The 17,491-nt window shown below is 46.4% G+C and overlaps 1 protein-coding gene, 1 long non-coding RNA gene and 1 pseudogene across 3 annotated transcripts in view; 2 read left to right on the top strand and 1 right to left on the bottom strand.

Annotated features, from left to right (window-relative positions):
• Positions 1 to 9,151, bottom strand: part of COG2 (component of oligomeric golgi complex 2) — a 53,351-nt gene extending 44,200 nt beyond the window's left edge. Inside the window, exon 1 of the mRNA XM_080822451.1 lies at positions 8,936 to 9,151. Within this exon, the coding sequence (XP_080678577.1) occupies positions 8,936 to 9,007 (72 nt within the window). The 5' untranslated portion in view covers positions 9,008 to 9,151. The remainder of the gene's footprint in view (positions 1 to 8,935) is intronic.
• LOC308355460 (rRNA-processing protein FCF1 homolog) lies at positions 3,408 to 4,091 on the top strand (annotated as a pseudogene). Its single transcript has one exon. The product of its transcript is annotated as an rRNA-processing protein FCF1 homolog (transcript).
• A 2,828-nt stretch (positions 9,152 to 11,979) lies between the features above and the next one.
• Positions 11,980 to 14,741, top strand: LOC308354791. Its single transcript, XR_013967905.1, has 3 exons — positions 11,980 to 13,528; positions 13,870 to 14,012; positions 14,116 to 14,741. It is a non-coding gene; the product is annotated as an uncharacterized lncRNA (long non-coding RNA).
• Positions 14,742 to 17,491: the final 2,750 nt, after the last annotated feature.

Here is a 17,491-nt window from a genome sequence, read left to right as displayed (position 1 = left end):
ATATAAAAAATCCAAAACACTAGTAATACCAAATGCTAGCAAGGATGTGGGGCAACAGAACTCTCATTCACTGTTTGGTCAGAATGCAAAATGGGAGACATTGTGTAAGACAGCTTGGCAGTTTCTCACAGAACTAAACACACTCTCACCATAAGATCAGTAATTGTGCTCCTTCGTATTTACCCAAAAGATCTTAAAACTAGTGTCCACACAAAAACCTGCACACGGATGTTTATAGCAGCTTTATTCTCTGAAGTGCCAAAACTTGGAAGCAATCCACATTTCCTTCAGTAGGTGAACAGGTACACTGTGCCACATCCACACAATGGATTATTCGGCAATTAAAAAGATGAATTATTAAGCCACAAGACTTGGAAGAACCTTAAATGCGTATTGCTAAGTGAAAGACCAGTCTGAAAGGCTAAATACTATATGATTCCAACTCTATGGCATTCTGGAAAAGGTAAAAATTAACCAGCATTTTTATTTTTTATTTATTTATTTTATTTATTTATTTTTATTTATTTTATTATTTATTTTATTTATTTATTTTATTTATTTTTAATTTTAGGTCATCTCTACACCCAATGCGGGGGCTGGAACTCACAACCCCAAGATCAAGAGTCAGATGCCCTAGTGACCGAGCTAGCCAGGTGCCTCTGAAAAGGTAAAACTCTAGAACAGTAAAAAGATCCGGGGCTGCAGGGGTGAGGGAGGAGGGTGCAGCCAGAGGAGAAGAAACAAATAGGTGAGATACAGGGGTTTTCAAGGCAATGAAACTAGGCTGTAAGATACCAATAGTAGGTAAATAACATTATACATTTGTCAAAACCCACAGAACTATAGAAAGAAGAGTGAACCCTAATGTAAACTTGGACTTCAGTTAATACTGTATCAATGCTGGTTCATCAGTTGTAACATATGTACCACAACAATGCAAGACATTAATAATAGGAGATAATGATATTAGAAGAAAAATAGCTTCTCTTTGTACTCAGGGGTATTTCCTATCTGAACCCAGGTAAAGTACAAATCCCCCAAAAGGCCAGAAGTTGTGAGATAACAAGAGGTGTTAGAATACAGGAAAAGAAATGAGCAAACCAGACAAGTTGCAGGCAATTTAAGAACCATTAACCATTAGAGAAGCAGTGACATCACTCAAAATTAAAACCAAGTAGAGTTTAAAAGTTTAGCTACTTTACTAACTAGCTGCAATCAGGGATGGCAAACAAAGACTAATTCAAAGTAACCTGGGAATTAATCATTTAAAACCCCAAATCCAAATATTAATAGCTTTAACACTATAAAAATTACATAGAATTTTGGAAAGATCGAAGTTCTCTAAGCCGCCAAAAAGTAAAACACTCCTTCCCAGATACATGGACTTATAAGATAACTACATACTACCTCCACGACAGAAGCAGAATCCCCCGGAACCATCACTCTGTAATTATGAGAAGTACTAAGAGGACACATGAAATTTATGATCTCTGCCCTGAAACACGTCCCATTTCATCGAGACAAAAACACAAAACAGTTAAGCACTAATCTGCACACTAAATAGGGGTTGAAAGACATAGAAAGTTAGTGTGAGCTCATGTATCATGTATGTGTGTGTTTCCAACCATTCTTGAAAACAAGGGACAACAGAGACGAATAAATGTCCCTGTCTATCCCGTAAATATTCCTTAAATATTTACCATGCAACTCCAGCTCTGCTCTAAGACCTGGGGACACAGTCATGAAAAGGAAAGACAAGGTCTCTGCTTTTAAGGAGCATATATTCTAATGCACAAATGAGAAAATAAACATGTAAACAAACATGATATTAATGAATAGTGATCAAATAGTGATTAATGAATAGTGATCAAAGCTAAAAAGAAAACAGGACACCGTAAAGGTCTGAGTGACAAATGGGATGTACTTTAACTTGGATGAACCAGGAAATACACTTACAGAACAATGAGTTGAGATCCAAATGACACAACGGAGCTAGCCACGGGAAGTGTGGGACGAGTGTTCCGGCCCAAGGGATCAGCATGTGTGCAAAAATGTCCTTGGAGCTCTTCCCTCCAGCCGCTGCTCTCAAATCTCTGACCCAGCTAGGAGGGGACATAATCTAGGACTTGTGTCTCCCAAAACTCATTCTAAATCTTTTATTTGGTGACTTAAATTATTCAAGCTTGAGAAATTAAAAACATATGCTAACAAGATCTTCCCACCATCTACAGAGAGATCATCTTAAAAGCATCATGAAATAGTAACACTGAAATTCTAAGGCACTTCTGTTCTTTTTTTTTTTTTTTAAAGATTTTATTTATTTATTTGACAGACCGAGATCACAAGCAGGCAGAGAGGCAGGCAGAGAGAGAGGAAGGGAAGCAGGCTTCCTGCTGAGCAGAGAGCCTGATGCGGGGCTCAATCCCAGGACCCTGAGATCATGACCTGAGCCCAAGGCAGAGGCTTTAACCCACTGAGCCACCCAGGTGTCCCCTGTTCTAACATTTTAATCAATTTTATATCTAACTCCTTTGTTGAATTTATATACCTGTTTGACATATTTATGAAGAGACAAAAAAAACCTACATTCTGTAAATTTATTCATCCATCTAACAAATATTTGAGTACCTAATTACACTCTGTTCCAGCTGATTTCTTCTCTTTATCTCTTTTTTCCCCTCAATTTAACACCAATCATAATCTATGTAGGCTTTTAGTTTGCTTTTCGAACTTAATTTCTTGAGCTATTTAAAGGAATTATCTAGTTCTAGAGTTCTCAACACTGGTCACACATTAGAATCACTTAAAGAACTTTTTTTTTTTTTTAAGATTTTATTTATTTATTTGACACAGAGAGAGAGATCATAAGTAGGCAGAGAGGCAGGCAGAGACGGGGGCGGGAGGAGGCTCCCTGCTCAGCAGAGAGTATGATGCGGGGCTCGATCCCAGGACCCTGAGACTATGACCTGAGCTAAAGGCAGAGGCTTAACCCTCTGAGCCACTAAGGCACCCCCTCACCTGAGGAACTTTAAAACAAAAAGCCCAAAGGGCACCTGGCTGGTTCAGTCACTGGAGCGTGCAGGTCTTGATCTCAGGGTTGTGAGTTCAAGTCCCATGTTGGATATAGAGATTACTTAAAAAAAAAAAAAAAAAAAAGAAAAAGCCCAAGCCCCAGTTTGTGATTAATTTGTTTAAATGTTTAAAGAAATTTGATGCTAAATGTTGTAAGACTAGTTAAATAACAAAAAGATATATTTACATAATATTTCTTGCTCTCAAATTTTGAACAAAGAACTTACTAATAATCAATAACTCAGTAGGCCAACATTTTATTTAAATAAGTTTTATGATACTAAGAAGAGTGAATTAGAAAATCAAAAGCAAGGAGAAATGAGCATGGTGTGAACATGGGGAAGCAAGAGAAAGCAAGAAAGTATGTGACCGTGAAACGAATGCTTAGCTCCAGGATCAAAGGCTTAAAGAAAGGACAGGATAAAACCTAAAAAGAAAGAAAAGAAAGATCCCAGTGCACTCAAGGAAAGAGAAGTCCCCCAACATCCCTCCTGCTTTTTCCAGTATAAACACACAGCTGGGCCGCCTTACCAGTTCTTGGTTGGTACCGACTTTATCAAGTTTTCTATTAAAGCCAAACTTGACCTGGTACAGTCAATGATGGATGGGCTGTGTGCCAAGTGTATCAGTTGTATAACTGACTGTGTCATGGCTGAAACTGAGAAACTGGGGTAAAAGTATCAAGTGGCTCTAAGGATTGCCAAAGAGCCAAGATTCAAACGATTACCACGTACACACATGTACGCAGATGACTGCTCCGTACAGTAATACTCAGTACAGTTACACTGTGGCACCAGCTGACCCAGACCCAGAAGATTCCTGGAGTTCCCATCATGGACATTTCTAACCATAGGGACAACACTGAGCGAATGCCAGATGATGATGGAGCCCCTCGCTTCTTTTTCTTAAGTTGCTCTGCCCTCCTTTGCCAACTTTCCCTGTTGCCAGTTCATACAAGCAATGTGCCGTGGCACGAATTATTCCACTCACCCATTTCCTCTGTTCTGAGCTACAGTTAAAGACACTCACTTTTTGATGTTTTGAAACTGATGTTTTGTACCACTTTACATTTTGTTGCATCTTTTTATAAATCAGATGACCGCTCACAAAAAAAAACAAAAACAAAAACAAAAACATAAGAAAAGGAAAGAAAAGAAAAGATCAAAAACAAAAAAAACACTTCTTTTTTGCCGGGACCCCTTCTTACCAAATGCCAATCAGATAAACTTTGTCTGATGTTACATTTCCTCTATCATCAAGGAAAGTAGTTCACATAAGAAACCTTCTCTATAAAATGAGATGTAGCCTTACATTCCACATTTGGCTAATTAGAATTTTATTACGATGTCTCTCAAACTGACGCGGAAGAGAACGGAATCTTGTCATCAAGACGTGGCATCAAACTAAGAACCCACAGGGTAAGCACTCAGCTCCTGTGACACGAAGATGGCTCCTGAGGGTGGGGGACCCTGGGCAACAGCGGCTGACCTGCTGGCCTGCGGCTGACTGTCACTCTTCCCTCTTCCTCCTCTGTCAGCTGCTATCTCCAGCCTCCATCAACAAAGTCCACCTCAAACAACCATCACTTCCCTCTGGTCCCATTTACCCGTAGCTAAGCTCCAGGCCAGGCATCCAGATCACCAGCCCCGTGGGAATTTCTTCTAAGGTAAGAGGTGGCCCTATTGGTGAAATGCAGGCACCAAGGCATGCGGACATTGTGCCATCTTTTGTGCTATTCTTAATGTTCTGATTGTCCCCCTCCCCCCGTTCCCACCTGTGGCCTCTGGAAAGGAACATGTTACAGTAGGATTTCCAAGGACTGATGTGTGTGGGTCAGGAGATCCGGCCTGTGATTGGCTCCAACGAGCTGTGTGGCTTTAGAGGAAGTCATCACACCGCAGGCCTCAGTTTCCTTATCTGCAAGCCAGAAAAATGGACTAGTCTTTTGAGACGAGCCCGCAAAGATCACTTAGATAAGCACCACCTCATTATACTAACAAGTAAACAGAAGCCCAGGGGCGAGTGATTTGCCCCAAGTCAGACACAAGCGAGCGGAGAGCAGAGCTGAAGACGGGATCCACATCTGCAGGTCCCAGCTAATCAGCCAGCACTGTACAAAGCGATCTGAGCAGCTGCTCATTCTTCCCCTTTTCCATTTTGCCCATCAGAATGCATGCTCCCTGCGGACAAGGACACGCAGGACCCACTTCCTGTGTCAAAATTCCCAGTTCACCCGATTAGAACAGGGAGGAGCCTCAAGGACTTACTTCCCGCGGTACTTTCACCTACAGTACCTGCTTACAGTCACCGTCCGGAGGGTTCCCGCCTTCACGTCTCATGGAGAAGGTCATCATGTGCCTACCCGGGGTGCCAACGAAGCCGCAGATTCCGGAGAGGAACTGACGCAGAGAAGTTCGAAGGAGGCAGACTGGCTCAGCGCAGAAACGAACTGTCTACCAAGGAAAACTACCCCACGGGGACTGAGTCTCTCTGAAATACGTTCAGATGTGTTGGAAAATGTTTTTTTCAAGAGCCAGTGGACTGACCAGTCACCTGGTACATACAAGATCACATACGCATTCTGACAAGAGTGGCCTGCCTGCAGTGTAGACCAGGGCCAGAAAAAGACAAGGAAGGTGCAAGGAGATCGGGTGAGAAGCTTCTACGGGCGCGATGGCGAGGGAGCACTGCAAAGGCACGAGAAGAGATGGCGAGAAGCAGGCGGAGTCAAAAGATTAGGAAGCGGATCCACAGGACTTGGTGTAACAGACTAGATTTTGGAAGGGTGACAGAGAGGAGTTGACTTCTGGTTTCCCAACTCCCAGCCAGATGGATGGTCAAGTGTTTACTGAGAGAGGCAACAGAACAAGAAAGCTGGTTTTCAGCGGAGGAGGTGCTCACGAATTCCGTCTTGAACCTGGTGAGTCTGAGCGGCCACAGACACATCCAAGAAGCAAGGTCAGCAAGTCTGATATACAGGACTGGTGCTCAGGACACATCTGGGCCAGAGACAGGAATCTGCCTTACCTGCCCAGAGGTGGTCATGAAGCTGCACGAAGGGTCATCCAGGGAAAGGAGGGAACACGGGGCTGAGCCCATAACCAGCACTCAGTGGCCACCAGGAGCATGACTTTGCACAGGAGACACATCAGAGAGGTAGAAGAAAAACAGGAAGCAATGCAGAGCATTTGGTCTACTGAGACGTCGAGTAAGGAGACAGAGAAAGGTCAGGTGCACTGACTTACACCTAGTTAGCTTTGGAAAGAACTCCCTAGTGGAACGACAGGGCCTGAAGGGTGGAAGGTGAGAAAGTCAAGTCAACCCCTGAGCACCGGCTGCGATGCGCAACAGTGACAGGGCAATACCTAGAGGTGGGACCGTCAAGTGGGAGAGGATCAAACAGGAGCGCGTGATGGGAACGAGTGCAGGGGAGAGGATCCTCGCAGGCTCCTGGAAGGGCGGGAGGGCATGGACTCCAAGCCAGAGTGGAGACTGAACCCGAGGAGGAAGGAGAGCCCCTCCCCATACAGGCAAGGAGGAGAAGGGGACAAATACAAGAATGGGATCGTGATGGGCAGGACGGAGGAGGTCCCGTGGGATGGCTGCTAACTTTTCTGTACGACTGGAGACGAAGTCATATGATGAGATGGAAGAGGAATGCTACGTGTGATGTCAACAGCACACCCAGGTAAATGGGTCTAAGTTATCTGTTATGCCACTCTCCCCCCCTACTACCAATACCTTATGTCCCGCTCATCTATTAGTTGGCTGTCTACCCTAAGGATTTTCGTATTTCCAAGCCGACAAAGTATGATGTTGCCACCGCCTCTGCCCCAGGTGACCCTTCCCCATGTGCCATTCCTGCATTTTGATCACCTACCTCTGTTGCATACCTTTCCCCTCCTATTTCTCATTAGAGCTCATAAACATGACTTTTTAAGTAGTCTCCTGCCACCATGCAACTTCCTGCTGTAAACCCGACTGCAGCTCTACCATGAAGACATCAACGCGGACCCCTCAATGTATGCAATGTCCAAGGTGCAACCTGCAGCCCCACCCCACCTCCCTTTCTACCATCCCAGTCTCACTCCAAAATGTGCCGAACAAGACACCTATGTGGAAATATAACCCCGACAGCAAGCTCTCCACTCATTTCTGCCACCGACCTGTAACTTACAAAACGTCTCTCTGACGGAAACACAATTGCAAATAGCCTTTATCTCCAGGTCCCACCTAGAAGATAAATACCACTGCACACAGAACAGCTGTTCCATGCATTTTCCTTCTGTGTATGAAGGGGTCACGTTCATTAACACTACAAATTGTACATCATATTCAGAAGTTTCAGAGCCTTGAAAGAACACGGAATTGCTGGCATTCTAGCCACCTTCCCAGTTTGCTCTCTCCCTACCTCTAAGTCCTACTTTAGAACTGCTATTTTGAGATTTCTATTTTCTGAAGCTGCTTTGACCAAAGGCATTCTGTCAGCTCAGAGTGAGAAAGATGGTGGGGCTAGTAAGTCTGAGAAAATGGTAGTGTTAGGCCCAAAGGAAGCCTGAAGAAGTCCAAAGACGGACAAGCTAAAGAGACTTCCGTGCTTTGAGATTCTTTAAGTCTCTGTGTGTGCCTTTTCTTCTTCCAATGACCTCTCTCCTCATCATGTGTCCTTCGTTAACAAAAGGTTTCTGGATCAGAGAATTCACTCTGTGCTCTCCTTCAGACATTCCATTCGATTTACACCTTTTATTACAGTGGTTTAACATCACCGTACAAGAACAAGAGTACAATATACCTTCGTCTAGACACCCCTACATATTAAAAATGATACGGCCACACTGCAGAGGATCCAAATATAAACACTTTTAAAGCCAGAGTTTGGGAGAAGTGATCTGAATGCAAATATCAAAAAGGAACTAGCTAGTTAATCCAAAAAAGAAAAAAACATATTATGACTTGAAGTCATCAAAAAACAAGAAATTTAAACTCTTTCAAAATTTTGGGTACCTACAGAGCCAAAGCTTTTTAACACTGAAACCAGCTACTAAATCCCAATCCTTAGAAATTAAACATGTACTTTTTGATAGTTTAAGTACAGACCCAGAGGGATACACAAAACAGATAACGCTCCTCCTGGCTCTGATTCAAACCTTGGGACATTTTCAAGGCTATGCCTGATGAACCTTTATTGTCAGTAAAATCTTTTCAGTTTAATTTTCTATTCTGTAAGTTTATGTCCTACAGTTATCTGCAGGCCAGCTTCAAGTTGACCTCACCAAGAGAAGTAGGGCAACTTTAGAAAAGAAGAAGCTTGGTATGCTTTGTAGTACCGGAACAGAATCAGTAAGGATAGTACAGTCTTTCAGATTTCTCATTCCAGGAGCTTTAGAAGAAACTCAGGCAAAAACTTTAGGTTAAGCGCCTTTTTGACCCGATTCCAGGTGAGTACGTGCGTTCAGAGATGTGTTCAACGCACAGTCGCTGAGCTTCTAGGCGCAAGGCACTGGGAGGCTTCTGTCAGGCCGGGGCAGCGGCGGTCTGACTGTGCCGCACGGTAACAGAGTCGGGTCCTAACAGGGGCTTTTACGTTTAGCTCAAAACCACTTGCCCTGAACTTTCAGGCCTTTTCATTCCATGTGCACGATTTCACAGAAGTGCTTTCTCCAGGCTGCACCTACCAAACCCGAGGCCAAGAGACTCACTGCGAAGTGCAGCGAGGTCCCCGCCGAGGACCCGTCCGGGGCGGGCACGGCCCAAGAAGCCCGCAGGAGAAGCCCGCAGGAGAAGCCCGAGGAGACGCCCCGGAGGGCAAAGGAGGGCAGGCCACCCACGGCCCGGCTCCGGGGAGCCGAGCCCCGGCGCGCACCTTCATGAACTCATCCTTGTCGAAGCAGAGCGTGTCCGGCCCCTTGGGCAGGTTCATCCTACTTCTCTCCATCCCGCCGGCCGCCGCCTCTCAGCGCCGACACTCGAGCGAGGAGGAAAGGTAGGAGGCTGCGCTCCCGGGCGCTGCGGGCGCAGCCACGGCCAATTTCCACCGCACAGAAGGCACCGCTTCCGCCAACATGGCAGCGCCCGTGCCGCGGCCAATGAACGAGGACGCCGCGGGCCCGCCTCCGCCTGCCGCCGCCAAGAGAGGCGCGCGGACCGCCGCCGCTGAGCCAGCAGGTGGTGCTGCCCCCGTGCGGCGGAGGGCGGCACTACAGCCTCGCGAACGTGTCTGCGGGGCAGCCCCGCCGCTGGCGACGCGGGGTGAGCCGGGGAGCGGAGGGCGGGGAGGGTCAGGGGCGCTCCCTCCCCCACCCCACCGTTTCCCTCGGAAAATCGGCCTGCGAGGCTCTTCCAGGATCTTCTCCCGAGATTGTTCCGCGGGAAGCATAGCCGTGGCGGGATGCTGGCCCTTTACTTCTGTGGCCGGTCGTCCAGAGTGGGGCGCGTCCCCGTGTCAGTCCTCCGGTCGCCGTGCGCCGCCGCTGCCGCCGCCTGGGCGCGGAGGCCTCTGTGGGAGCCTGGCTTCCGCCCTTACCGCGGCGCCCACCGGCGAGCGTGGCTTCTCCTCCGCTGAGCTTGGTTCCGGCGATCTGTAGGGAGGAAGGCGGTCAGCGGGCAGCCTCGGGTGGTCTGGGCAGCTCCCTGCTCCACTTCGGCCCAGCTCCAGGGTGGCCACAAGTTTGGGTCCTCAGAGCTCTTAAAGGATCACCTCGCTACCGGCCGACAAAACACAGCCGACGAGGAGATGTGCGAGCGTGTTTATTTCTAGTCCACGCTAGAATGGGCGAAATTGTGTGTTTGTGGCCAGCATTGGTTCGATCGCCACACCGGCCCCCAGTTTCCGAGACTCCCTCCTCCTGCTGCCATCCACCCCACATTTGTTTTGAGATTTTTCTTTCCTCTTCCCTTGCTCTTTCTCCCACTGTCCTCCCCTTTAGTGGGAATGCCATGGTCAAATGATGATGATTCATTTCTTTTTTTTTTTTTTTTTTTTCTCCTTGAGACTCTGACAGCTCAAACCACGGATCTCACCCCGCACCCTTCACCCTGCAGCTTTGCTGTAATAGACCAGGCCTGGGCTGCCCCTCCCAGTGCCGCGCTCTGCCCGAGATAGCATCAACAGTCCTTACGAAGGGATGGGTCACAGCAGGACAACAGCTTACAGTGAGTCTTGCATTCGAGTCACTCCACACGGGAAACTGGCCGCTTTTTTTTAAAAACGTGAGTACAGAATCTGAAACAATACATTCCCTAGCAGTGGGCCTGGCAAAGCCTTGTTGAGGAAAACGTTCCCAGTCAATACCCAGAGACTATGATAGGTAGGATGAGAGCTGGAGTCTTACATGGAGAATCAGAATAAATTGCCAGGGAAGCAACTATGAAAGTGCATTCTATGCCCTGTTGTGGTCGTTTGGATATAGGGAATGAAAGCCTTATTATTTGGTCTTTGTTTACGTTTATTGTGAAAATTTTCAAACATACACCAAAGTGTGGAGAGCGCAAGGATCCCGGCCCTTTCTAGAACTTTTCACTCTGCTTCCCCAACTGTCTGTTTCATAGGCCCTCCTCCTCCTACTGCCCCCGCAGTGCCTGTATTTTTTTTTTTTTTTTTTGGAGGGGGGAGGTCTGGAATATATTTTAAAGTAAATCCCAAACATCACATCATTCCCTGCTCCCCAAATACCTACATCAAAGAAGAAGGAGGAGGAAGGGGAGGAGGAGGAGAGGAAGACCGAGAAGGAGGAGGGATGAAGAAGAGATATTTCCGTACAGGCCCACAATGCCAGAATCAATAGGTCTAATAAGCTATTCTGATTGGCTCTGAGAGGCATGACTTTTAGCCCAGGGCCACACTGTTAATAAGCGACAAGGGCAAATTCAGACAGTGCAAACTGCAAGGCCCACCCTCATCACCAAGGCACCGAGAGAGGGGGCAAGGGTACCGGATGGACCAAACAAAGTTGTCTGGGAACCCCGCCTGCCCTAGAAGTCCAGATGAGCGAGCGGTTGAACTGTTTCTTACCTTCCTTGTCATTCCTTTCTGAAACGATTGCCGGCCTTAGGTAAAGACATGAACCTGAGCTTGTGCGGCCTGGGGTACGGATCTTGGGGATGCTGAAGGGAGTAGGTGCCAACAAAGATGAAAATCCCTGCTGCCTGTTCTCCTTCTGAGAGTCAGGAGGGAACAGCTAAGAGTCAGGAGGGAACAGTCAAGACCCCATACAGTGCGCTGCCACTTGGAGCCCCAGGCTGTGGCAGCGGCAGCGGCATGGCCCACCAAAGCCAGGAGCAACAGGCAAGACCCCAGATGCTAATGGGACACCCTAGGGAGGACGAAGGAAAGGCAGAGAGTCAGCTGAAACCTTCCCAAAGGACGTTGCCCTAAGTTTCACCTCGGAGCTAACATTGAGCTGGTACATGCCAGTTTAGCCATGCAGAGTTTGGTGACTGGCCTCTGGCCAGAGCCTGCTGGGTGTCTCCCTGCTACTCTGAGCCCTTCCCAGGGCTCTGGGAGGGTAACGCGTGACTCTGCAGGGGTCCTCGGGCCAACTTTTGGTTAGTTAGTTGTCCGCGCTGTTAAAGATTTGCCTACTGTTACATGTTGGACTCTCATCTTTGGTGATGGTACCTATTTCATAGGAAACAGGAGCTGGAATCCAGGAAACAGGCTGGAAGATTAAATTAAAAAGTGGATACAGGACACCTGGGTGGCTCAGTGGGTTAAAGCCTCTGCCTTCGGCTCAGGTCATGATCTCAGGGTCCTGGGATCAAGTTCTGCATCGGGCTCTATGCTCAGCAGGGAGCCTGCTTCCTCCTCTCTCTCTCGCTGTCTGCCTGCCTGCTTGTGATCTCTCTCTGTCAAGTAAATACATTAAAAAAAAAAAAGTGGATACAAAGCTTCTAATCAGGGCCAGACATAATCGGCGATCAGCTATATCCCAGTCTCTCCCCTCTTCTCTGATCTGTACTTTCCTTAGTGAGGAATGAGACTTTAAGTGGACATTTTTTTATCTTCAAGTCTCTCTCTCTCTCTATTCCCTAACTTGCCTCTCTTGCCTTCATTTCATCCTAGAGCTTGTGCCCACGGCTTCTTTTCTAAGTAAATATTAACCCCCTTTGACTCTGAATCTCTGGAAAATTCTCAGTTCCCTATTTTCGCTGGCACTGTGACAGGTCCTCATTTCTCCTTCCCACTCTTCTCTATTTATAGTTTTCACATTTTTTGGCAGGTTGGCTACAGAACACTCAAAAATTGCAAAGAGAAATATTGTGTTCTGGAAATTTGTACAAGCATTTTTTCCAATATCGTCCTTATGCTCTTCTGATCCTCTCTTGAACTGTTGGACTAAAGCAGCTGACGCTTTCACCAGCAGCCAGGGCCGTCCTGTTCACTACTGTGGGAACAGAGGGTTTCCATTTGGAACTGAAGACTGAGCTTAAAGTCTGGTGGCCCTTTGGTGCCAGGATAGCAGGTATGGGGCGGGTGGGACATGGAGGACAAGCATCATGGTAGAGGTCTCCATTCGACCAGGAAAGCTCACAATGAGCCAACAGGGCCATTTCAACATCTTCTGTATTCCCCTTACACCCTGTTTCATTCCAGAGTGGATTTGAGATCATTTAGTTTGATTCTTAAATATTTCCCATTCCAACCGGAAACAGACTCATCCAAGGGGCTCCCAAATTCTGCCTCATCTTCCTAATCAGTTTAGTACCCCAGATCGGGTATGATAGTGCTAGAACATTCTTTCTTGTGTATTTTATAACGGACTAATATAATACTAGTTTTTTTCAAACTAATAAGAATGATAAGGGTAACTTTTTTTTAAGCATTATAGGCAAAATCACGAAAGACGTTGAAATGAACCTAAAAGATTATAGTGTCTTCCAAGGGAAAACAGGTGTGTCTCATGTACCCTTCTGGGCTGAACAATTCTATGGGATATTCTGTGCCTTTCTTGTCTTTGAGCTATTTTGCAACTCTATAGATTGTATATAATTGATATGGATGCAGATGATCTTGTCTAGCAATATGCAAATGAATTTTGTCCACTGGAAGTACAGTTGACCCCCTTTCCTTTGGTAGAAGGCAGTTTTGCATCCATTTGCATTCTATTTGCGTATCTATTTGCATCTATCAAAGCAAATTCGTTTAAGTATTACTGATTCTATATGTGTCTGCCTTGAGATTCTTGCTTGAAGTGGTGGTCACGTCTTAGTGGCTCCCGTGCTAACGAATGAATTAAATAAAATCCCTTCAGGCGTTCATCTCGTATTTGTAAAATGGTCATTACTTAATCTTTTCGAGAAAATGATACACTAGCAAACCATGACAGGATCCTGGTAAATGAAAAGTGCAGTGAAATCAAATCGGAACGAATTTTAGAATTACCTTCAGTGTGGCCCGCGCTGTGCCAGAGGGGGAGAATGAATGAAGCTTGAAGATGTGGCATCTGGCCCCCAGGAGGTACGATAATCTGTGTCGACATTGGCACGCCTGACAAATGCATGTGACTTTCCCATCAGTGTTTCCCGGGGGTTCCGTTAACCTTTCCCTTCCAAGCTACCCTCTCTTGTAGTGATATCAACTGTGCCCTTGGTTTCAGCTCCCATTCCCTAACCAACACCTCTCCCACTGATGCACGACCATCTGTTTCTTCCCTACCCACCAGGCCTGTGTAACTGACTACCTACTCGTGATATTTCACTGTGATGTCCCACCCGTGCCTCAAAACCCAGCATGTTCAAAAATTGATTCATCCTCATCTCTGAAAGAACGGCTTATCCTCCTTTGTTTTGTTTCTTTAGAAATGATCCCACCAATGCCAGCGGCATTCACCAGAAACCAGGAATCGATCATACGGCTGAGCCAACCTGCTGTGCTTTAAAACACTTGACCACAACCCTCCAGTGGATACTCAACCCTGACTTCCATCTCCCTTGTCTCTCCGGTGGGTTTGCTTTCCCTCTAATGGATGACCGTTTCACCCCTTCAAGACTTGCCTCAACAACCCCTACCCCCACCTCTTCTGAACTGTGTCCCCTCACTCTCAGCTCCTGTCCTAGGGATGAGGGAGCAGAAGGCAAGCTGAGGACAAAGCAGAAGCTGGCACCCTACACCCACCCCCCATGCCATATGCGTGACATTCCTCAGGCACTCCTGGCTGCCCTAAAGGAAAAATAATGCTTAACTGATAGAGATCCCAGTCCTGCAGGACAGGAGTCGCCCTCCATTTACAAATGTCCTAGCGACTTACGAGGAAGGAAGAAGCTTTCCCATCAACAGCCTAACTTCCGGAGACCCGTACCTCCGTTTCCGGAAGCTCCCGCCCCCCCATAAAATTGAGGGAGGCTGAGGGGGAGGGAAATGTAAATAAAACTGAATTTCTTCTAAACCTGAAGACCATTGACAAGGACGTGTGATAGGAGGAATGTAACGTTCCTTCAGGAAACTCCCAACTGTCTTCATGCTTTCCCTCATGCAAGGCAAAAACAGCCTTGACTTGACAATAACCAGGTCTCCCTTATCCTGAGAGTCTGCTTTAGCATATGACAGTCCTTCTGGACACCCCCTTTGTCCTCACCTTCCTCAGCTCCCAGTCAACCACACCTCTGTCTGAGCAGCTCTTTCTGCCCATGGGTCCCGTCCCCGTGTTTTAATAAAACCACCATTTGCACCTAAGACGTCTCAAGAATCCTTTCTTGGTCATAGGCTCCGGACCTCACCCCACCGAACCTCATCTATATTCCAAAACTTCATCACTAGTGTCACACTTCAAGAAAATAAAAGCCCCTTGTGCAGGAATTCCCTTATCTTACCACCACCCAATCAAATCTATACCTACATTTGTATCCATTTTTAATTTGTTTTTAGACATTTACTCAACAAATATTTAGTCAGAACCTACTACGTGCTCCACACTGCCCTGAGTGTTTGTAAATCTGTGGCGAACGACACAGGAAAGTCCCTGGCATCGTGGAATTTACATGGTAACTGGAGAATGTACAAGAAACACAGAAAGAGTTGAAGACAGAGCAGGGTTATTGAGAAGAGCAGACACCCCCAGCTGGGTCCCCTTCCTTGTGCCTGGGATTTGTTCCCTCCGGCCCTCTCCAGGACTCCACTCCCACAGTCAATATCAAGGTCTCTTTCCAATGGATCCTTCCAGTCAGAAGACAAATGACCTTTTTCTTAAAAACAAAAGGAAAAAACCCAAAACAAAGACTTTCTTTAACCTTCTATCTTCCTACATCAACCTCCATATTTCTCTCCCCACCTCATTCCCAGCATAGCTTGTAAAATATTGGTCCACACCTGTGGGTGTAGGGTACCGCGTCCCCGAGGGTAGTCGAAAAATCTCTCTAAAGAATCCTTGCGTGCAGATCATTTTAAGGGAGTCCATTTCCAGATCTAAACTCCATGTGTGCTCGGTAGGATAGGCGATATGCCCAAGAATGGGTCTGATATCAAGATACTCCACTCGCTTCTTGAAAGAGCAAGACACTCCTCTCAGATCTTATTAGAGTGTAGGACTTGGGCTGACACCAAAGTTGAAACACCAGTTTTGTTTCAAATAACGCCCTTCTTGGGGCAGTCCTGGGGCACCGCCTTTAGGGCTTCCTCTCCTTATTAAGGGTGAAGGTTAACATCAGAAAGAGGGGATTTGGGCAGATGTTGGAAGTGCTCGGAAATCAGAAAAACAATCAGTTTCGGTTAGTGACACTCATTCCTTCATATTTAAATTAAACTGCATATTTTTAGGGACATGAGAGGAAAAAGCACAAGTGAGGATTTTAATGGTTTCATTCCATTCCAGTGTGGTTTGGGAAATAAAATAACAGAAAACGAGACTGTTCTGTTTTTTTTTTTTTTTTTAAATCAACTTGTAGCAGGCAAATGTTATTCTAATGAAGTCGATCCTTTCGTATCTCATTTTCTTTTTAAAGATTTATTTATTTATTTATTTATGTGGCAGAGAGACACACACAGAGAGAACACAAGTACGGGGAGCGCGGGAGAGGGAGAAACAGGCTTCCTGCTAAGCAGGGAGCCCAATGTGGGTCTCGATCCCAGGACCCTGGGATCATGACCTGAGCCCAAGGCGGCCGCTTAGCAACTGAGCCACCCAGGCGCCCTCCATCTCATTTTTAAAATGTTCATTATTTTCAACATTTAGTTAATAAAATATACATATTTTATGTATGAAAAGTTTATGATTAAAAATTTCAGATGTCCACTTAAAATGTGCAAGGTGCATGAATTCTCGTAGGGGGTCTATGCACCACACACGACTACCACTAGCAAACGTGGGCGTACTCGGTGTCTCTAGGTTCCTGCTTCCTTAGTGCCCTCTTAGTCACGTGGTTTCTCTTCCTACCATCCTGGACCTGTATTCTCAACCTGCTTCTCTATCTCATCTCCACACCTTTGAAGAGCTTGATTCTGGGTCTTCTGTAGCTATGCGCTCGCGCTCACTTGCTCTCTCTCTCTCTCTCTCTCTCTCTCTCGATCAGGGTTTCGCAACCTAGCACTATTGATACTTGGTGGATGAGTCTCTGCTGTGGGGCTGTCCTGTGCACTGCAGGACAGTTAGCAGCATCTCTGGTCTCTAGCCCCTAGATGCCAGTAGCACCCCCCACCCAGTTGTGACCACCAAAAACGTCTCCGGATATTGTTCAATCTGCTCTGGGAGCAAAATCCCCTGCCTCCCAGCCCCAGTTTAAAAACCACTGCTTTCGCTGATTCCATTCAGCGTTCATTGATTTAAGTTCTTTGTAGAAGCCGAAGGCTCTGAAGTTAACATCTTTAATCCTAACCCGCCCTTGGAGCTGAGAATCACGTGGCCAGCTGCCTGCAGCATTTCTCCATGAATATGTAACAGGAGTGTTATTTTCACCACGATTTCTAACCTGCTCCCTCCTCAACCTGCTCCTGTCCCGGTCTCCCAATTTTAGTAAACGGCATCCCCACCTCCTACCGGCTAAGGCCTTAGCCCCTGGGATGAGTTCCCCCTTCCCCTTATCTCGTATCTAATCCATCAGCAAAACCAACTGATGTGACCTCCAAAACAGAAGTCAGACTTGACCACTGCTCTTTATATCCACCGCTCCCATTTGAATACAAACCCTGACATTTGTTTTGCACTTGAGACACTGTTAACAGTCGTTGGTCCCACGACTACACCTACACAGATATTTTACAAGATCGCTAATCACCGCCGAATTGCCAAATCCAATGATTAATCCTCAGATCTCAAATGACTCAACCTGTCAGTCCTATATGACACAGAAGTCCCTCCACTTCTCTTGAAATATTCTATTTTTTTTTATCATGATTTTGGCTCTCCCTTCCTCTTCCACACTGGTCAAGGATGATGGCTCCTTTCTTGGCTGGGTTTTCTTGAGCTTCCTGACCTTTAAACATCAGTCC

Source organism: Martes martes (genome assembly GCF_963455335.1).
Source record: "Martes martes genome assembly, chromosome: 14".
In the NCBI taxonomy this organism is placed as follows: domain Eukaryota; kingdom Metazoa; phylum Chordata; class Mammalia; order Carnivora; family Mustelidae; genus Martes; species Martes martes.
This window is presented reverse-complemented; position numbering and strand designations above follow the sequence as displayed.